Below are 16277 nucleotides of genomic sequence, written 5' to 3' on the forward strand. Positions count from 1 at the left end.
TGTACATGTACATGTATACATATTAAACAGAGAATATAGTTATTGTTGTCTTTGTAACTTTTGTAAATTATTCTACCATGAAAACCAGAAGGCTTTGGCTCTATGCCCATAGGGAGCAAGTGCAAAATCATAATTCACATTTTATTTTCTGCTAAACAGATAGCTGGAGGTATGGTCTTCATATTAGTTAACCATGACAGGAAATGGTGCAGGAAATATCGCACATAATTCACAAATCACGTGCACAAAAGCAGACATGCAAGAGGCCTGTGTCAATGAAGAACAGTCAACCATTCTTGGGTCGTGACTAAAGTAGCCAATCTCTCCCTCAATTCAGAAACCAGACTGCGACCCCTTACCTTGGAGGGCCTGTAAGCTGTGAGTCTGTACGATGATGCAGAGCTGCAGGACCAACTGCGGAGCGCTCTCCAGAAAGGTGGCGAGCAGGTGCAGCATGCTCACATCGGCGTACTCGTACACCATCCTCCAGTAGAACCGCCACCTGCCGCTCTCCCCACTCTGCCGACTCCGAATACCCAAGTAGATCGTGTGCAAATACCTGAAAGGGAGCGGAGAGAGAAGAAGAAGATAGATATGAACGACAACTTGAAATTCAAACTCCCGAGTCATTTTCCTTTGGTACAAGCCGCCATATTCAAACATGTTCGCAAAAGGGAATGCCCAGTCTTCCGCGTTCACTTTGGGAGATCACAGCTGTTTGTTCCCTTCTCAGGCATCCCATTGAATCCTATGTTCTCATCTCACTGAATTGCAAGGATACACAGTCATCCGTCTTGCAATGGATGGGAACAAGATTTCGTGGGCAATGCCTCCTGCAGCAGGAAATGTAATCTGGCCTGGCTGGTTGCAGAACCCATCACAGGGAAGACTTTCAGGATAAGTCAGTGTGAGGAAAGTCGAAAAAAGTGACAAGCCGAGAATAAGTACACCCTCGGGGGTGGTTGGGATGTGGTTGGGGGTGGTTGGGGTGTGGTTGGGGTGTAGTTGGGGTGTGACTGGAAGATAAAGATGCACTTAGCTGCATACAGGACTTGGTGGCTTTTGCTGCAGTTATGTGTTTGTTTTGTGTGCTTCTGGGAACTGGGCTTAGGGTCTTATGTAATCTAGACTAACACTCTACCCCCAAATGACATCCACAAGATTAATCTTCTGGGGTTTGAATTAGGTTGATTAAAGGGGCTTTAATTTACAAGCAGATTCAAAGATTAAGCAAAGTTTAAAAATCTGTGGAGTTTTAAAATTAATTAAAACCTAAAAACTGCTGTTTGTTTCTCTCATAGAATAAACCTTTGCAGATGAAATCAAAACATATCAGGAGGTTTAGGTTCACGAAGAGAGGAGTGTCGTTGATGTGGATGAAGATAACGCTGAGGCTTTAAGACACACGTTTTAGATTAAGCATGGCTCGTGAGCTGCTTTATTTTATTTATTTATTTATTTATTTACTTATTTATTTATTTATTTTCGAGACAGGGTTTCTCTGTGGTTTTGGAGCCTGTCTGGAACTAGCTCTTGTAGACCAGGCTGGTCTCGAACTCACAGAGATCCACCTGCCTCTGCCTCCCAAGTGCTGGGATTAAAGGCGTGCGCCACCACCGCCCAGCTCGTGAGCTGCTTTAAACGCACTTGTCTGAGCTGTCCCTCAGAGAAGGGAGGATGATTTCACTTCAGTCCGATAAAAGTCTTGGCTATCTGAGCTGGGGTCTATCCTAAAGACTTCATGGATATCTCTTGCGATTTGAGAAACCAAATTAATGGATAAACACACAACTGCATTGAAATTATCTTTTTAACTTCCACTGAGGGCTCCCTGAGTTACTTTATGTCTGGGTCCCTCTGGGAGGAAATCATGCATATTCATGACATTTTGCTGCCATGGGCTTAAAGGCTACAAACAGCTTTGTGGTCCACGGGCTTCAAGGACTGATAGTCCTGGCACAAGAAACCATTATTTCCTAGCGCTTTGAACGCACAGTAAGCCCAATATGGGCAGGATTCCAGAAAACAAGTATTTGGTGCACTGGAGTTTCACATGGACGAGACCTAAAATGAAGTCTTCCAACAACACACATACGGAATCCAAATACTTCAAAACCAAGGAGGGTGAGGAAGGTTACCACACATCTTAGGTAGTTTTCCTAGACATTTTTTTTTCGTGTGCTAGAATAAGTAACACTGAGTTTAGCGCTTTAACCATTTTATGTGATCAGCTCGATAACATCAGTACATCCATACTGCTGCACATCTGTACTCCCCACCTATCCTCTCACAAAACAAAGCTCCCGTGCTGATTCACAGACAGCTCCTCACTTTGACACCCTCTTCCACTGCCCCTGGCCTCTGGCCGCTTCCAATCTTTTTCCTGTGAATATCTTTCTCCTAGCACTTAAGTTTCACTGTGCAGTATCTGTCCAGTGATTTGTTTATTTCAATTATTATAACACCCTTAAGGCTTATGCATCAGTGGTAGGTGTCAAATTCCACTCTAGATAGGAAGTTATTGAATGCACGGATCTTTACAATAGACTATGTGATGTGTCTAGCTTACAAAGAATGAAATGAAAGAAAATTCCCTAAGAAGGTCTCCTCTATGGTGGCCTACATGTCTTCCACTATGAGACAGGGGCAGAGGTGGTCATGGGAAGGACCGAGCTAGAGATACACCTGGGCTGCTTATCTTAAAAAGTAGCTAAAGGTTAGGAACGTGCATAAGCACTTCACTAAAAATTAGTTAAAAATACAGTATGATATTTTGGATAGAACAAGAGGGATTCAAGTTTAAGTTTTCAACAGGGTGTGAATCAGTCATAATCCATTAACTCATTGTATGAGGAAAATAATCTATTTTTAATAAATGGGAAAAATTAAAAAGAAAGAAAATGTAAACCTTTGCAAAATAAAAATATCACCAATTAAAAAAAGAAATTTCGAGAAAAAGAAAAGAAAAGGTGTGTACACATTCAGCTCAGATGTGATTTCTTCTGTTTTGAATCCACTGTGGGTTAAATCTACAGGAAGTTTTCTACCTTTCCTGAGATTTCTCATTTGTATATGTCTGCTTCTGTCTGTTCTTGTGACTCGATGATTTCCCCACACATCATTTTTCCTACTGACATGTGCATTTTTAAAGAGCTAATCCTGAATTTGGCTTCTTGTATGGGCCATGGTAGCTAAATCATAACCACCGTTTCGTGTTTTTACCACAACATTATAGCCTAGACTCATGCGATGAACATGATAGAGGGATTTACAGATCAGTTGCCAGGGCTACAGGATGGAAAAATGGAAACTGGATCCAGATCCTAGGTATGCTGATGCCAAGGCCTATAATCTTTTATCATGCGCATTTGGCTTCAGTAATTCTGGAATTTACCACATATAAGACACAGACAGAATTGACTACATTTTTCCTGTCCTCCGTATGCTTTTGCTGTTATAGCTGAGAAAAAAATAAGTGTCGAGGTGAAGAATTTTAGGTCTAGATAGGACTTGGATTGCAGTACTAGCTTTTTGTGGAATAGTAATTGAAGATGTGTTACATTTGTTTATGCTGTGGAACATTCGTTTAACGATGCAAGGATGTGTTGCATTCTTTTATGTTGCATTTGTTTAACTCTGTGAAGCTGTGTTACTGTGCCTGTCTAAAACACCTGATTGGTCTGATAAAGATCTGAATGGTCAATAGTAAGGCAGGAGAGAGAAACAGGCAGGGCTGGCAGGCAGAGAATAACTAGGAGGAGTTATCTTGGAGGAGAAGACTGAGGAGCGAGAAAAGAAGGGGCCTGTTACCCAGACAGCCTGACAGCCATGAAGAATGAAAGTGAAATTATAAAAGTAAGTAAAAGAAAAATCTTAGGGGCAAAAGGTAGATTGTATAATTTAAGATAAGAAAATTTGTCTAGAAATAAGCCTACCTAAAGGCCAGGCATTTATAAGTAGTAAGTCTCTATGTGTGATTTATTTGGGAGTTGGGTGGTAGTTTCCCCCAAAGAGCAAAGAGTCAAAAGAGTACAAAACAAAACAAATAAACAAAAACAAATATGAGATTATATGCATAAATTATCTAGTGAGCAGTTAGTAATGTCAGATGTCATTTAGAATAAGTCTGTCTGTTTCAGGAGTTAATTATAGAATATCAAAGGCACCCTTTGGATTTTCTTTTCAGTTATCTGATACTCAAGTTATCATGTGACTTAAGGATATGTGAGGGTCACCTTCTCTTAGGTAATGTAAATCCAATAGACCGTCATAACTCTGTCTGAATCTCTTATCTTTCCCTTGGTGTCATATAGAAACATCTATCAATCTATCTATCAATATCTATGTATCTATCTATGTATCTATCTATCTATCATCTATGTATGTATGTATGTATGTATGTATGTATGTATGTATCTATCTATCTATCTATCTATCTATCTATCTATCTATCTATCTATCTATTCATCCATACATCATCTACCTAAACATCTTTATTTACCTACCCACCGTTTATCTATTTATTTAATCTGTCATCTATAATCACTATCATCACCATTAATCATTAATCTGGTCAATTGAGATGCTGCAGACTACATTATAACTATATACTTATGGCGGGAGAGAAAGATGGATAATGGTCAGTCTTTAGAAGATAGCCTTTCGAAAGAAAAAAAACAAACCTTTGTTCCTGTTTCATCTGTGCTAGCATGATTCTACTGGAAATGTGTTCTTTTCCTCTTGGATTCTATGTGTCCTGTACTCTAACCTGGAGTTTCTATAGATTAAATTATGAAGGATGATACCTCTTTCAAAATTATTAAGGGTAGATGACAGGCTGCTTCACACTGGTTTCTCATTTATTTTTCCAGGTATGTGATCCAAAAGAACAAGAACTCTTCTAGCATGAAGAAACTCAGAGTGGAACTTTGCTAGGCATCAATATGTTATGGATATACATACATATATAAACATACATACATATGTGTATATATTTTATACACACATGTATATTTGATATATCTCTTTAATAGGCATAGGTGAGGTTTTGTTTTCATTTATTAAGAGAAATTTGCTTGTGGTTATTCAACAGTGAATTCTCACAGTGCTTCTGGCAGGGTGTATCCTTTTGATGTTCTTCCAAAGGCAAAGAGCTTTCCAGTTACCATCCTACCGAGAAACACGATGCTCTAGGTTTCCTAAGCCGTTGATAATTTAAGCTGATGTTCAAGTTAACTGGAGTAGGGGAGCACAGTACATTTCCTTTCCATTTTTGAAGTTAAAATTCTGGTCTTTTGTTGGTTAAGAACATACCTCCTAGAGGACAGTGGTGGCCAGGGACAGTCAGAGTCATGGAAGCTTCGGTTCTTTTTTTGTTACTCACACTACGGCTTGGGGGGGGCTCACAAAAATCTTACTTATGACTAAAACTTATTTGGCATAATTACCAAAGAGCCATTTTAGAAGGAAAAAGAAGTTTGAAAGTTTTGCCATCAAGGATGGAGTCCTTCGGAACCTGAGAAGATTAAACAACGTGGGTCTTTCATCACTGCCACGGAAGATCACTGCCACGGAAGATCACTGCCACGGAAGATCACTGCCACGGAAGATCACTGCCACGGAAGATCACTGCCACGGAAGATCACTGCCACGGAAGATCACTGCCACGGAAGATCACTGCCACGGAAGATCACTGCCATGGAAGATCACTGCCACGGAAGAATGTCCCTCATAAAGCCCTCTTTGAAATGTAACTGTGTTGCCCACCTCTTTGGAAGCAAAACCATGGACAAAGCATTTTCCTTCCTTACATCAGAACTCCAGTAACGTAGTTATTATTATTTATTCCCAGGGGAAGCATGTTATTGGAGAGCATAGTTTTCTTACAGTATCAAAGGCCACCAGGCACTCTGCCCCAGTTTTCTGAACACAATCTCAAACCAGCAATATTTCACTTTCCTAATTTCATTAGGGTTGTTGAAGATGTTTCCAAAAACACACGAATACAGCCCTTACCACGTGACATACACAGACATGTGTATGTAACCTACTCCTACCACAGCACAGATGTTGTCAAATCACCAGGTGTTCTGAAGATAGAAATCACGTTAAAATTCCTAGCTCCTTTTGATCAACACTGAGATTCTCAAGTGAACAAAGCTCACTGAGCCAGGAATGGTGTCGAAGGTCCATAACCTTCTCTCTTCTACCCAGAAGTCAGAGGCAGCAGCATCTCAACTTCAACTCTTGCTGTGGCTACAGACTAAGTTCAAAGCACCCTGCCTGGGTAACTTAGCCAGTTCCTTTCTCAGAAAATACAGTTTAAAAAAAGAGAATTGGGGTATAACTCAGTGGTAGATTTAGTTCCGATTACTGGGGAAATAAATGTAACCTAGACTCAAGTCACAAACTTCAGACAGAAACATAATACAGCACATGGACAAACTGGGACATGGGGTTGTCCCAACTGTTTGGTTTGTGAAGCATTACTTGGATAATAAGTGTTTCATTTAAAGTTGAACGAGGTTGAGTGTAATTTGTATGTAAATCATGTTTCAGGTAGCTCATATATAAGGTTTGATCCAGTGTCCTATTAACTTTTGAGATATGCATGGTTGAATCAGAAATAGCTCTGAAGCTATACGTATATGCATTCCAATACTGAATTCTCTTTCATTGGCTTGTAGCACATCAAACAATTTAGCTGTTAGCAGCTGTTATTTTATTGTCTGCAAAATAGAGTAAAAACTGGCCGAAAGACAGCATGAATAGACAGCGATCCCAGAAAGTGCTATTTTCTTCTGTCGCCTGACTGCAAAGCTTTACTAAGAAGAGTATGTTTCTGAGGCCTCTACGGCCTGGCAAGTTCTTCATGGGCCATGCTAACCCACAACCACACCTTGTATGATTGTATGGTACATGCCAGTACTTCCAGTTGCTCAGGAAGCTGAAGGGGTGGAGGTCTCTGAGCGCATGAGTTCAAGACCAGCCTGGGCAACATAGGAAAGCTCAGTCCCACAACCACCCTAAAAATAACCAGTCCTACCATAGCATCACCTGATTTAATGCTGGTGTGTCGGGTGGCCGTCATGTCCATTTATGCCCTGAAACGGTGAAACTGACTTGAGATTCTGTCCTGCATTTCTGTTAAACTTGTGAACTGACTGTTATTTAAAGAATAGACTCTAGTTCCCATTAATCATCAGAAGGGAAAAATTATGCATTTGCTGAAAGGGAGAAAAATGAATGAGTTGACCAACCCTTTGACACCAACTTAGGATCCCAGTCCTACAAGCACAGAAGGGACTGTTCCTCCCACCTCCATGGGATGAGAAGGATTTCTGGCCCAGATTGGACTCCTGACACTATCTCCTTCCCAGTTGTCACTGTCACAATGCCTGGCTGATGCACCTTTCAGCAGCACAAACCCCTCTCCACATACTCAGCTGTTGGCAGTGTCCTTCTCAGAGGGCAGGCTGTGAATATTCACAGGACAGCAACACAGGAAAACAGCTTCAGGACCTTCCTGGAAATCCTTGCATTCCTCCTCTTCCTACCTGTGTTTTCTCTCCTCTCCCTACCTGTGTTTTCTCTCCTAGAGGGTTGCAGGGCCTCTCCAAGTACCCCAGCTTCCATTCTCTCTGCATATGGTCACCCCCTAGGCTGTATTTCAGTTTCTTTCTTTTTTCACCAGATAGAAAGTAGTCAGAATTTTAATTTTGGTCTCAAAGAAGAACTTGGATCCAATAAAAGCTATGCTTTGTGGTGTGCAGCCTGGTCTGCTTGGACAATACCGGCATTTTGCATTCGATAGGGGCTATTTTTTATTGATTTTAAAAATGTTTTATGAAAATACAATTCATCTATGGGACATGGTTATTTTTGCTTTGTTTGATTTTCAGGTATACCTCCTACATGAAGATACCAGTTATAAAAATAGTTCCCTTTCATGAATTTCCCAAGCCTATAAGCAAAAATAATGAAATTTTCCTCTGCTAAGTAATTTCTCTTGTAGTGGGCAGTGTGGTTACAGTGTGTGGGGTAGCTAGGAAAATCCAGCTGAGATAGCAGAAGAAATTCCTGAGTGTGGAAGGGAGGTTCTACATTCACACACTTCATAATGATTTTAGCTATCCCTTGGATAATAAACAAAATCTCTTTAATTATCATTTTTATTGTTGCTGAGACAAATTCCTGTTATGTAGCCCAGCCTAGCCTCAGATCTGAAATCCTCCTCTCTTCAGCTTCCAACATACAGTGGTTGTAAATATGGACACCATGTCTGTTCCAAAGTCACTCTTTTCTCTCAAGGGCTGCTATGTAATGATATATTAATAGAAATATATATATATATTAAAATTGAAAAGAGAATCCTGAAATAAATACATCAGTGACTGTTGTGTGTGTTGGCATCATAGCTGTTGTCATCCAAGCCCTCAAATGATTATGATAATTGCCAGAAATACTTTTAAAATGGGAACTAACCAAATTTATTGATAGAATCAGAACCTTCATCCTAAGCCTGGTTTGAAAGATTTTATGGCAACCAGAAAAGATTTGATCTTTCTGTCTATCTCCCCATTTCTCTCTCTCTCTCTCTCTTTCTCTCTCTCTCTCTCTCCCTCTCTCTCTCTCAAATTATATATAGTGCTTTCTTCCTTTAAAAATTTAAGATTTATTTATATTTACTCAGCGAATGTAAAAGGTCTTGATACTTGATGACTTTTAATTAATAGGTAACAAAGAAGTTTTCTTGTGAAATCTGACTCTGATCCATTGTAGGTAATTGCTGAGGATTCTGGGGTAGCCACAGAGCTCCCCAGGATTAGGGAGAGCATCACCAATTGACGAGGAGGAACATTTACAGTGACAAGAACAACTTTACACCATACATCACGTAAGCAGAGTGGAAAATATACTTCTGTTGGCTGGCTTATCACAGGTTCACGGTATACATTTAATTATAAAGGATTTCAAGCTTTTTCTTCGTATTCAGAATTCCCTGAGAACTCTCCTTCCTTTTGTGTCGTCTGCATTTTTTCATCAACCTGCACATACTCAGTGATTTTCTTTAGCCTCACAAAGTCAAGGCAAAAAGAAGGACGGTGAACATGGGTCCTTTCAGGATGGAGTCTGAACGGTTCCCTCACTTGTGTCATGTTTGGCATTGCGCTGTGCATTCAGTTCATCAGCATCAGTTAAGACATGATTTCGTTTTGGAGATGATAAAGGGAAATCTACTTGGTTTAGTGGATGGCTTTGATTACTCAAAATATAATAACAAAAATTTGATGCACTCAAGATTTTTTCCCCTGAACTTCTGTTGTAGATTTTGGAAAAGTGACTCATGGTGATGTGTTAAATATTAAAATTAATGTAAGATTAATTTAAATTTACAGGGCAGCATCTCTTAATTTGCTGTCTAGCACATAATTTTTAGCAAGCTGTATAAATAACAAAGACTGCCCACATCCTTCTGTTGTTTCGCTGTGGCCCAGTATATTAAAATTATACTTGCTGAAATTTTCAAAAATTAAGTTACCATACCTCTCAGAGCTAGACATCAGGTTGGCATAGAATGGCAGCTGAGTGGAGCCCCAGGAACTCATCTGAACAGTGTGTGGATCTGGACAGTCTCAGGGTTTGCCAGGTCACACAGCTCTCCAGATGAACACATATGATCAAACATTGGGAACGTACACACAGTAACATGCTGCCTAACACAAAGATGTGGAAATGCTTTCAGTGATTCCTTGTCTGCCTCTCAGAAGCATTGTGAAGGTGGTGTAATCCAGTCCCTCTGATTTATGAGGCGCAATCAACATGGTAGAGTCAGGTCATGTATGAAGGTCACAGTAAGTTCATGCTACCTGCACATAGCCGGGCCCAATTCTGCATCCCACTACACTCTGAAACTCATGGTTCCAGTTCAGGAAACTGTGCATTACCCTTGCCCAAACAGGCACTTCTCCTTCCATTGAAATTGTGTTTGGATGCAAACCATCTTGCTCCCAGCTTAACTGGATACACCCGATAGTTCAGAGGCATGTTTCAAATGCTGATTTCAGGACAGCAAGGTTGTAACTGGGCTATGGGTCCTAATAACAAGATACTTCCTAGGCAGCTGCTTGGGAGACATCTTACTTCATGTATAGCTCAGCTTTATCTGAAACAACCTTAAGCACCATCTGAAGAACCTCAGCTTTGGAATCCGATAACAATCAAGGATGACTTTTCTAAATCAAACCACAGAGTGTAGCTACATCTTACTTTTTACTGTACTGCATCATGCTTCCCAGCACCTCCCCATGCCCCTGCCATCTATCCCAGCCATTTGCCCCGTTTTGCAGAAATGTCACCGAACAGCATCTTGGCGCAGTGTTCTCTTCGGCTCTTTAGTCTGAGGATTTCTCAGAAACAAGGTGTTTTTGACACAGTTATTGATGCGTGGGGGTGAGAGGAATTATTCTTGCCTCTCCCTGATGAGGGTCTTCTCGGTTTCTCACGGTGGTGCCCAGGTGAGCTGTGCACTACGGGCTGCTGTCCCTCCCCACTTTTCCTCTGCTCCTGCTCTCGGGAATATCCACCATCAACTGCACTTCTGCTCATGTCTGGCTCCTGCTTTGCGGGGACACAGGCTAAGACGTCTACTACTAGTGAACCCACAGCTTCATTTTCGCAAGAGATTGATGGGAGGGATAAGGAGGACAACAACAGTCGCCCATGTTTAAGATGCAAATTTAAAAAAAAATTGGGGGGGACAATCAGCATTTAGAAAACAAGATTCCCTTTTATTTTCAAAGGCAAATATCTCCCACATTCTTGTGACTTTCTTTTATTCTCCATGTCTTCACATTTTTAAACTTCTGCTCAGCTAACTGTACCAGACGGTGCATGTCAAGTTCTACCATGTTCTGAGGCTCACCTTTGTTTGCTAGCTGTGTGGGTGGGAGAAAAACCAGGAGACGCGCTGTTCATAGCAAAAGGAAGATGTCTCCTACTGCACACGGCAGTGAGGCATCCGATATCACCTGTCAGACTATCTCACAACACGGTAAGATAAATAGCCGTTCTTTTCTGTCAACAGTAATAATAATAACAGCAATAAATTCTTTTTCTCCACCTCACATATTTCGTCAATGCTTTTGGATCAGACAAACATTTTACAACCCCTCTCTTCTATCTACCCATTTTCTTCCCCATGCCCCCCACTCTATGTCATTTCTTTCTCCCTCATCTCTACCCGATTTTACCTCAGTTTCGTGGCCTTCTCTCCCCCGACCTCTACCGCCTCAAATTTTAATGCGACCTGACTAGATATTTTCAATCATCCCAAAACAGTCGAGAAAGCTGAAGACATTATGCAAACACTGTTTAATTACTGGTGACATTTTAAGACAACTGGAGACAGCAGGCTCCTTGATGACAGCCACCACTCTTTCCGTCGTCACTATGTGGTGTCCCAAGGATGATGGCTTTGAACTTGAAGCCTACATTTGACAGACTCAACATGCAGAAACTGGAAGACATGTGCCCCTAAGGTTTGGACGATACCATGGCCACACCATGCTTGCTTTTCTAGAGCAAAACTGTCTCATTTTCTGCTGCTGGAAACCCCATGACTTTGCCAATTGGCGCCCTATTTTTTGCTGTCTCAAAGGTCAGGCATACTTACTTTTCTCTATTTAAAATGTCATAGAAGTCAAAGTTATTCTGGGAAATGTTTGTTTTCACTCACATGTTTTGCTACAGTCCTATGTCAAACATGACTCTTTATGTCTAAAGACCGCGAATTTAAGATGAACACAATCACCAAAAAGGCATTCTGCTGCTTTTATATTTATTAAAGAAAACAGTTCTATGTGATTGCCAGGTCTTGCTGAAGAATGGTTCTGGTGAAGGATAACCTTCAGGCTATTCACACTGACAATAACCTTAATTACGATGCCCTGTAGAAGTCCAGTGTGGCCTCTCAGCCATCTCCAGCAATGAACAGATGATGCTGTTGGTTAGAAATTGAAGCGGGCACTCTCCTAAACACAATGCTTTATCACCGATTCTCTTAAGGAAACCTCTTTTCCTTCATTCCTTTGATTCTGGAGCAGTATAAAAGAGGCCTTTAAAATCAAGAAATAGGTTTCTGTTTTGCTTTCTTTAAAGCAAGAAGATGGATATTTGGAAATATTGTACACATTTTATTTGTTTTCTAAATGGGAGGAAAAATGTAGCAAGTTCAATAAAATCACCCTGACATATACTCTACATTTAGATGAGGGTGTTAATGATGCCCCTGGTCATCTCTTATATCTCCTGCCTTAGTCTTCTCTCCGTTGCTGCAACAGAATTCCCAAGACTAGGTAATTTGTAAAATAAAAGTCTTATTTTGTCTTATGGCTGGAGACTAGCTAGGATGTCTGAAATCTGTCAATCACATCTGGTAAGAGCTGTTTCACTGTGGGATGCATAAATAAGCAAGTACATGTAGATGAGACCAAACATTAGGATGAGCTTTCTGACAGCCCACTCTGGTCACAGCAAATCCAGTCCTGAATAAATATGGACCTGGCCAGTGTCCACACTCCTGGCCAGTGTTTCATAAAGCTTGCTTCAGATTTGTCTCAAAAATTGCAGAGGTATCCTTATGCTCACACAGTGGGATCAACACAACAAGTCCCAAATACTTGAGATTTGATTTATAACCTTGTTGATTGAGTCACAGAAACAATGCAGGCATGCTCATGGCTGTGTGCTTTAACTAGTGAATACCTTGAACAGGATGGGTATCAGAGTGAAACAGATACACGTAGGATTACTGCACATTAAAGACAAAGGAATTACATTCATAAGCAAGACTGAGCTTAAGACTTGGACATACAGTATTGAATAAATAAAGCATGTTGAGAAAAAAATACTTGGAAACATGATTGTATCAATGGTGAGGGACAGACATCCAGTTCGACATCAGCCTCAGTAACCTGAGGACTTCCTCTAATCCTTCAGGGATTTTAACACAGGCCAAACACAGTATCTGCGGCTTCAGTGCAAAAAAGCATTTCTGTACTAAGCAGTTTGAAGCAGAGCATAAATTTTTATTAAAGCTGCTTTAATATAGACTTAAGAGAGTTAAGAGAAAGAGAAGTGCTCACAGAGGAAGACACGCCTAGGTAGTGCTGCATCCTTCCTGAGGAATGGTAGGGAGAGACACACCCAACTGTGGAACAGTTTCCTCAAGGCAGAGAATAATTGATTGTCTTAGCATAAGAAGTGCCGTATCAAAACATCGCTAAGAAACCATTTTCCCTTTTCTTTGGGTAAGTGATATCATAGAGTGGCTATAGAGATGTCTTGGATGGAATTATTACCCGATAAAATAAAAGTCATGAACCATTAGGGCTGCAAAGGGTGGAAACCGAAAGCTTATGTCTGAGAAGGGAGATGGGCCTTGAAGAGGCATTAATTGTGCTGGAGTTCTTGTTTCCCTGCTGGGGAGAGGATTGAGCTGGATTCCCGAGAGAGGATCTTTCCTCCCTTTCTATGAGAGTGCAATTTCCCAGATTTTCCCACTTGCATTTCATTCATACAAAGCTCAAAAAATGTTTTAAATTAGCTAATCAATTGCTTTTCTCAGGGAAACAATACATGATAAAATCAGGATAACTGGTACAGGAATAAAGGACAGCTAACTTAGAAAAGAAGTTATAATTGTAGGGAAAAGCAGGCTGGGACTGGAGAAAGAAGAGATTTTTTTTTTTTTTTTTTTTTTTTGGTTTTTCGAGACAGGGTTTCTCTGTGGCTTTGGAGCCTGTCCTGGAACTAGCTCTGTAGACCAGGCTGGTCTCGAACTCACAGAGATCCGCCTGCCTCTGCCTCCCAAGTGCTGGGATTAAAGGCGTGCGCCACCCCCGCCCGGCGAAAGAAGAGATTTTAAGATCACAAGAATAGCTTTTAATAGGCTAACATAACACAAGGAAAGTCATCTAGAGAGAAGAAATCTTTACCAAGAGAACACCTTCACAGGAGTGACCTGCAGTAGTGCTGAAGGGCGATTTCCTGATGGATGGATGATTTAGGAGGGCCCAGCCTATTGTGAACAGTGCCACCCTGGGAAGGAGACAAACAGGGCTGAAGAGATGGCTCACTAGTTAGAAAGGGCATTACTATTCCCACAGAGGACCTGGGTTTTGTTCCCAGCACCTGTGTCAGCAGCACCCACGTGTGGCAGCTCATAGCTGCCTACATAGCTCCAGATCTAGGGATCTGATACTTCCTGCTAGCCTCCCTCCACAGCAGCATTCATTGGTGCATGCTCTCAACCTAACACACATAATAAGAAATGACAATCATGATGGGTGACTGGAGAAGAATGAGACTACAAAGAAGACAACTGGGAGGAGAAAGAGTGGGTGTCACAGAAGTGAAGACCGTGGTCATCTCTCTCAAATGCAGCCAAATGCATGCAGATGAAGACAAACATTTCTCACACCATTTCCTGCAAAAAACCCATTGGCTCCTTTGTAATGAAACTTGGGTGAAGTTGCTAACAGAGGCAGTACACGGAGCAGAAAGAGGAAGCGGAATGAGGAAACAGAACCAAGGAGTAAAGAAAACGTTATCATGAGGGTGTACTCTGAAGATGACTAGACAGAGTTGGGAAGTGAGAAGATCAATATGCTCTTGGAGAAAGATTGGATGGTTATTCTGATAAGAAAGAAATGAGCTTTTATTTGAAACTGAGGAAGAAACTGTTCAAATACTCAAACCTACAAAATGGCAGGGGGATAATCTGGGTAGAGGTTTTACAAAAGGATAGGAGGAGGCCATGGCAAATGAAGCCAGATAGAAGAAGAACTGGACCCTGTGGAAAGGGGTCATCCCCTCCACCCCACTACCAGGGGACAGGGAAGCTAAAAGAGTGAAAAGAGACACTCAATGGAAGTCACAGTGACCCTCATTGTGCAGGGTGTTCACACGAACACAATTCCTGTGCACATGGAGTTGACTTGGTCAAAGGCTACAGCAGTGTTCAGTAACGCTGACGGTCACATGAAGTAGTGGCCTGGATTGCTTCCAGAGCTCTTTATCCTGCTAGAAGCATTCTGATGCTCAGTGGTGCCCACTTGCTCTGGTTCTCCTGAGGAGTTGGGGTCATACAGGATGGAGACTTGCCAGTTGCAGGTGTCCAAGGGAGTGTCTGGAGTGTCTCGGAAGGCAGAGATCCTGAGGTGTTTGAGGGTAAGAAAGAAGAGTGTGGGTTGCTAGTTCTTTCATTCAAAGAGCTTGTGGCTACCTTATTTTTATAGTATTTCAACATAACCAACTTTGACTGCTCAGTCGTCGACACCGAGTGCTTGTTTGTAAATGGTTTTCTCTTCCAGCTTTGCTGGTGTATTAATGCATTGTGCATCATGTCCCTGCCAACCCTCTTTGCATCTGTCTTTCCCAGCCAGCCATTTCTGCTTTCATGTCTTTTTTTCATGCGTGCACTTAATCTCTTTGTGCTTCTTGGGCTTGGAAGGTAGCAGGAAGGCAATCAAGTGGTTTGGCTTTCTCCCCAACTGAAATTACTCGTTGTTTGAGTAGACCATTAGACCTGTTGTTTTGCACAGGTAAAACGCAGCTTTTCAGTCACTGTGTTTTCAATCAATGACTAATAAGGCTCTCTCGTCTGCCTAGCCTGATAGAACCCATTGAATGCCTTGGTTGCTGGGCTATTAAGCCCTTGCATTCTGCAGTAGATGGCACAAGATTGAGTGCTCAGATGAATGTGGAGAGGAGAGAAGTCAAGTTTCATCATTTCAGCAAGATATTGAGCATGGGCGTGTGTACATAATGACCCCTGTTAGAATTTTTCATTGTTCTGCTCTGGAAGTGAATGTTACCTCCTCCTGGTTATCATGCTTAGCTGGGAAGAACTGATTCTACATCGCGAGACCACAGAGACATGGCATTTAACTTCATCACTGACTAGCTTGAGAAACCAGGTGATTATTTTTTGGTCTAAAAAGTGATGAATTTCATAGGATTATAAAGATAAAGAGAGAAAAGCAGTTCTGCCGAATATAGGGTTTGGTACTTTGTCTGTATGTGTTACATATGTGCAGATGCTGCTGTGTTTCCATGGAGCATATTTTCCAGGGTGTTTGCTAGATACCCAAATCCATGAATGCTGAAGTCTCATCTATAAAATAGCATTGTATTTGAATAAAACTTATAAACATCTTCCCGTACACTTTTAAGTCAACTCTAGGTGGTTTACATGCCTAGCACAGTGTAAATAA

General features: G+C 41.3%; 1 protein-coding gene across 1 annotated transcript in view; it reads right to left on the minus strand.

Moving 5' to 3' along the window:
• The window catches only part of Xkr4 (XK related 4), a 313896-nt gene that overhangs the window by 127166 nt on the left and 170453 nt on the right, over positions 1 to 16277 (minus strand). Inside the window, exon 2 of the mRNA XM_057790596.1 lies at positions 360 to 559. Coding sequence (XP_057646579.1) covers positions 360 to 559 — 200 coding nt within the window. The remainder of the gene's footprint in view (positions 1 to 359; positions 560 to 16277) is intronic.

The sequence above is a fragment of the Chionomys nivalis genome, chromosome 16 (genome assembly GCF_950005125.1).
Source record: "Chionomys nivalis chromosome 16, mChiNiv1.1, whole genome shotgun sequence".
Lineage (NCBI taxonomy): Eukaryota > Metazoa > Chordata > Mammalia > Rodentia > Cricetidae > Chionomys > Chionomys nivalis.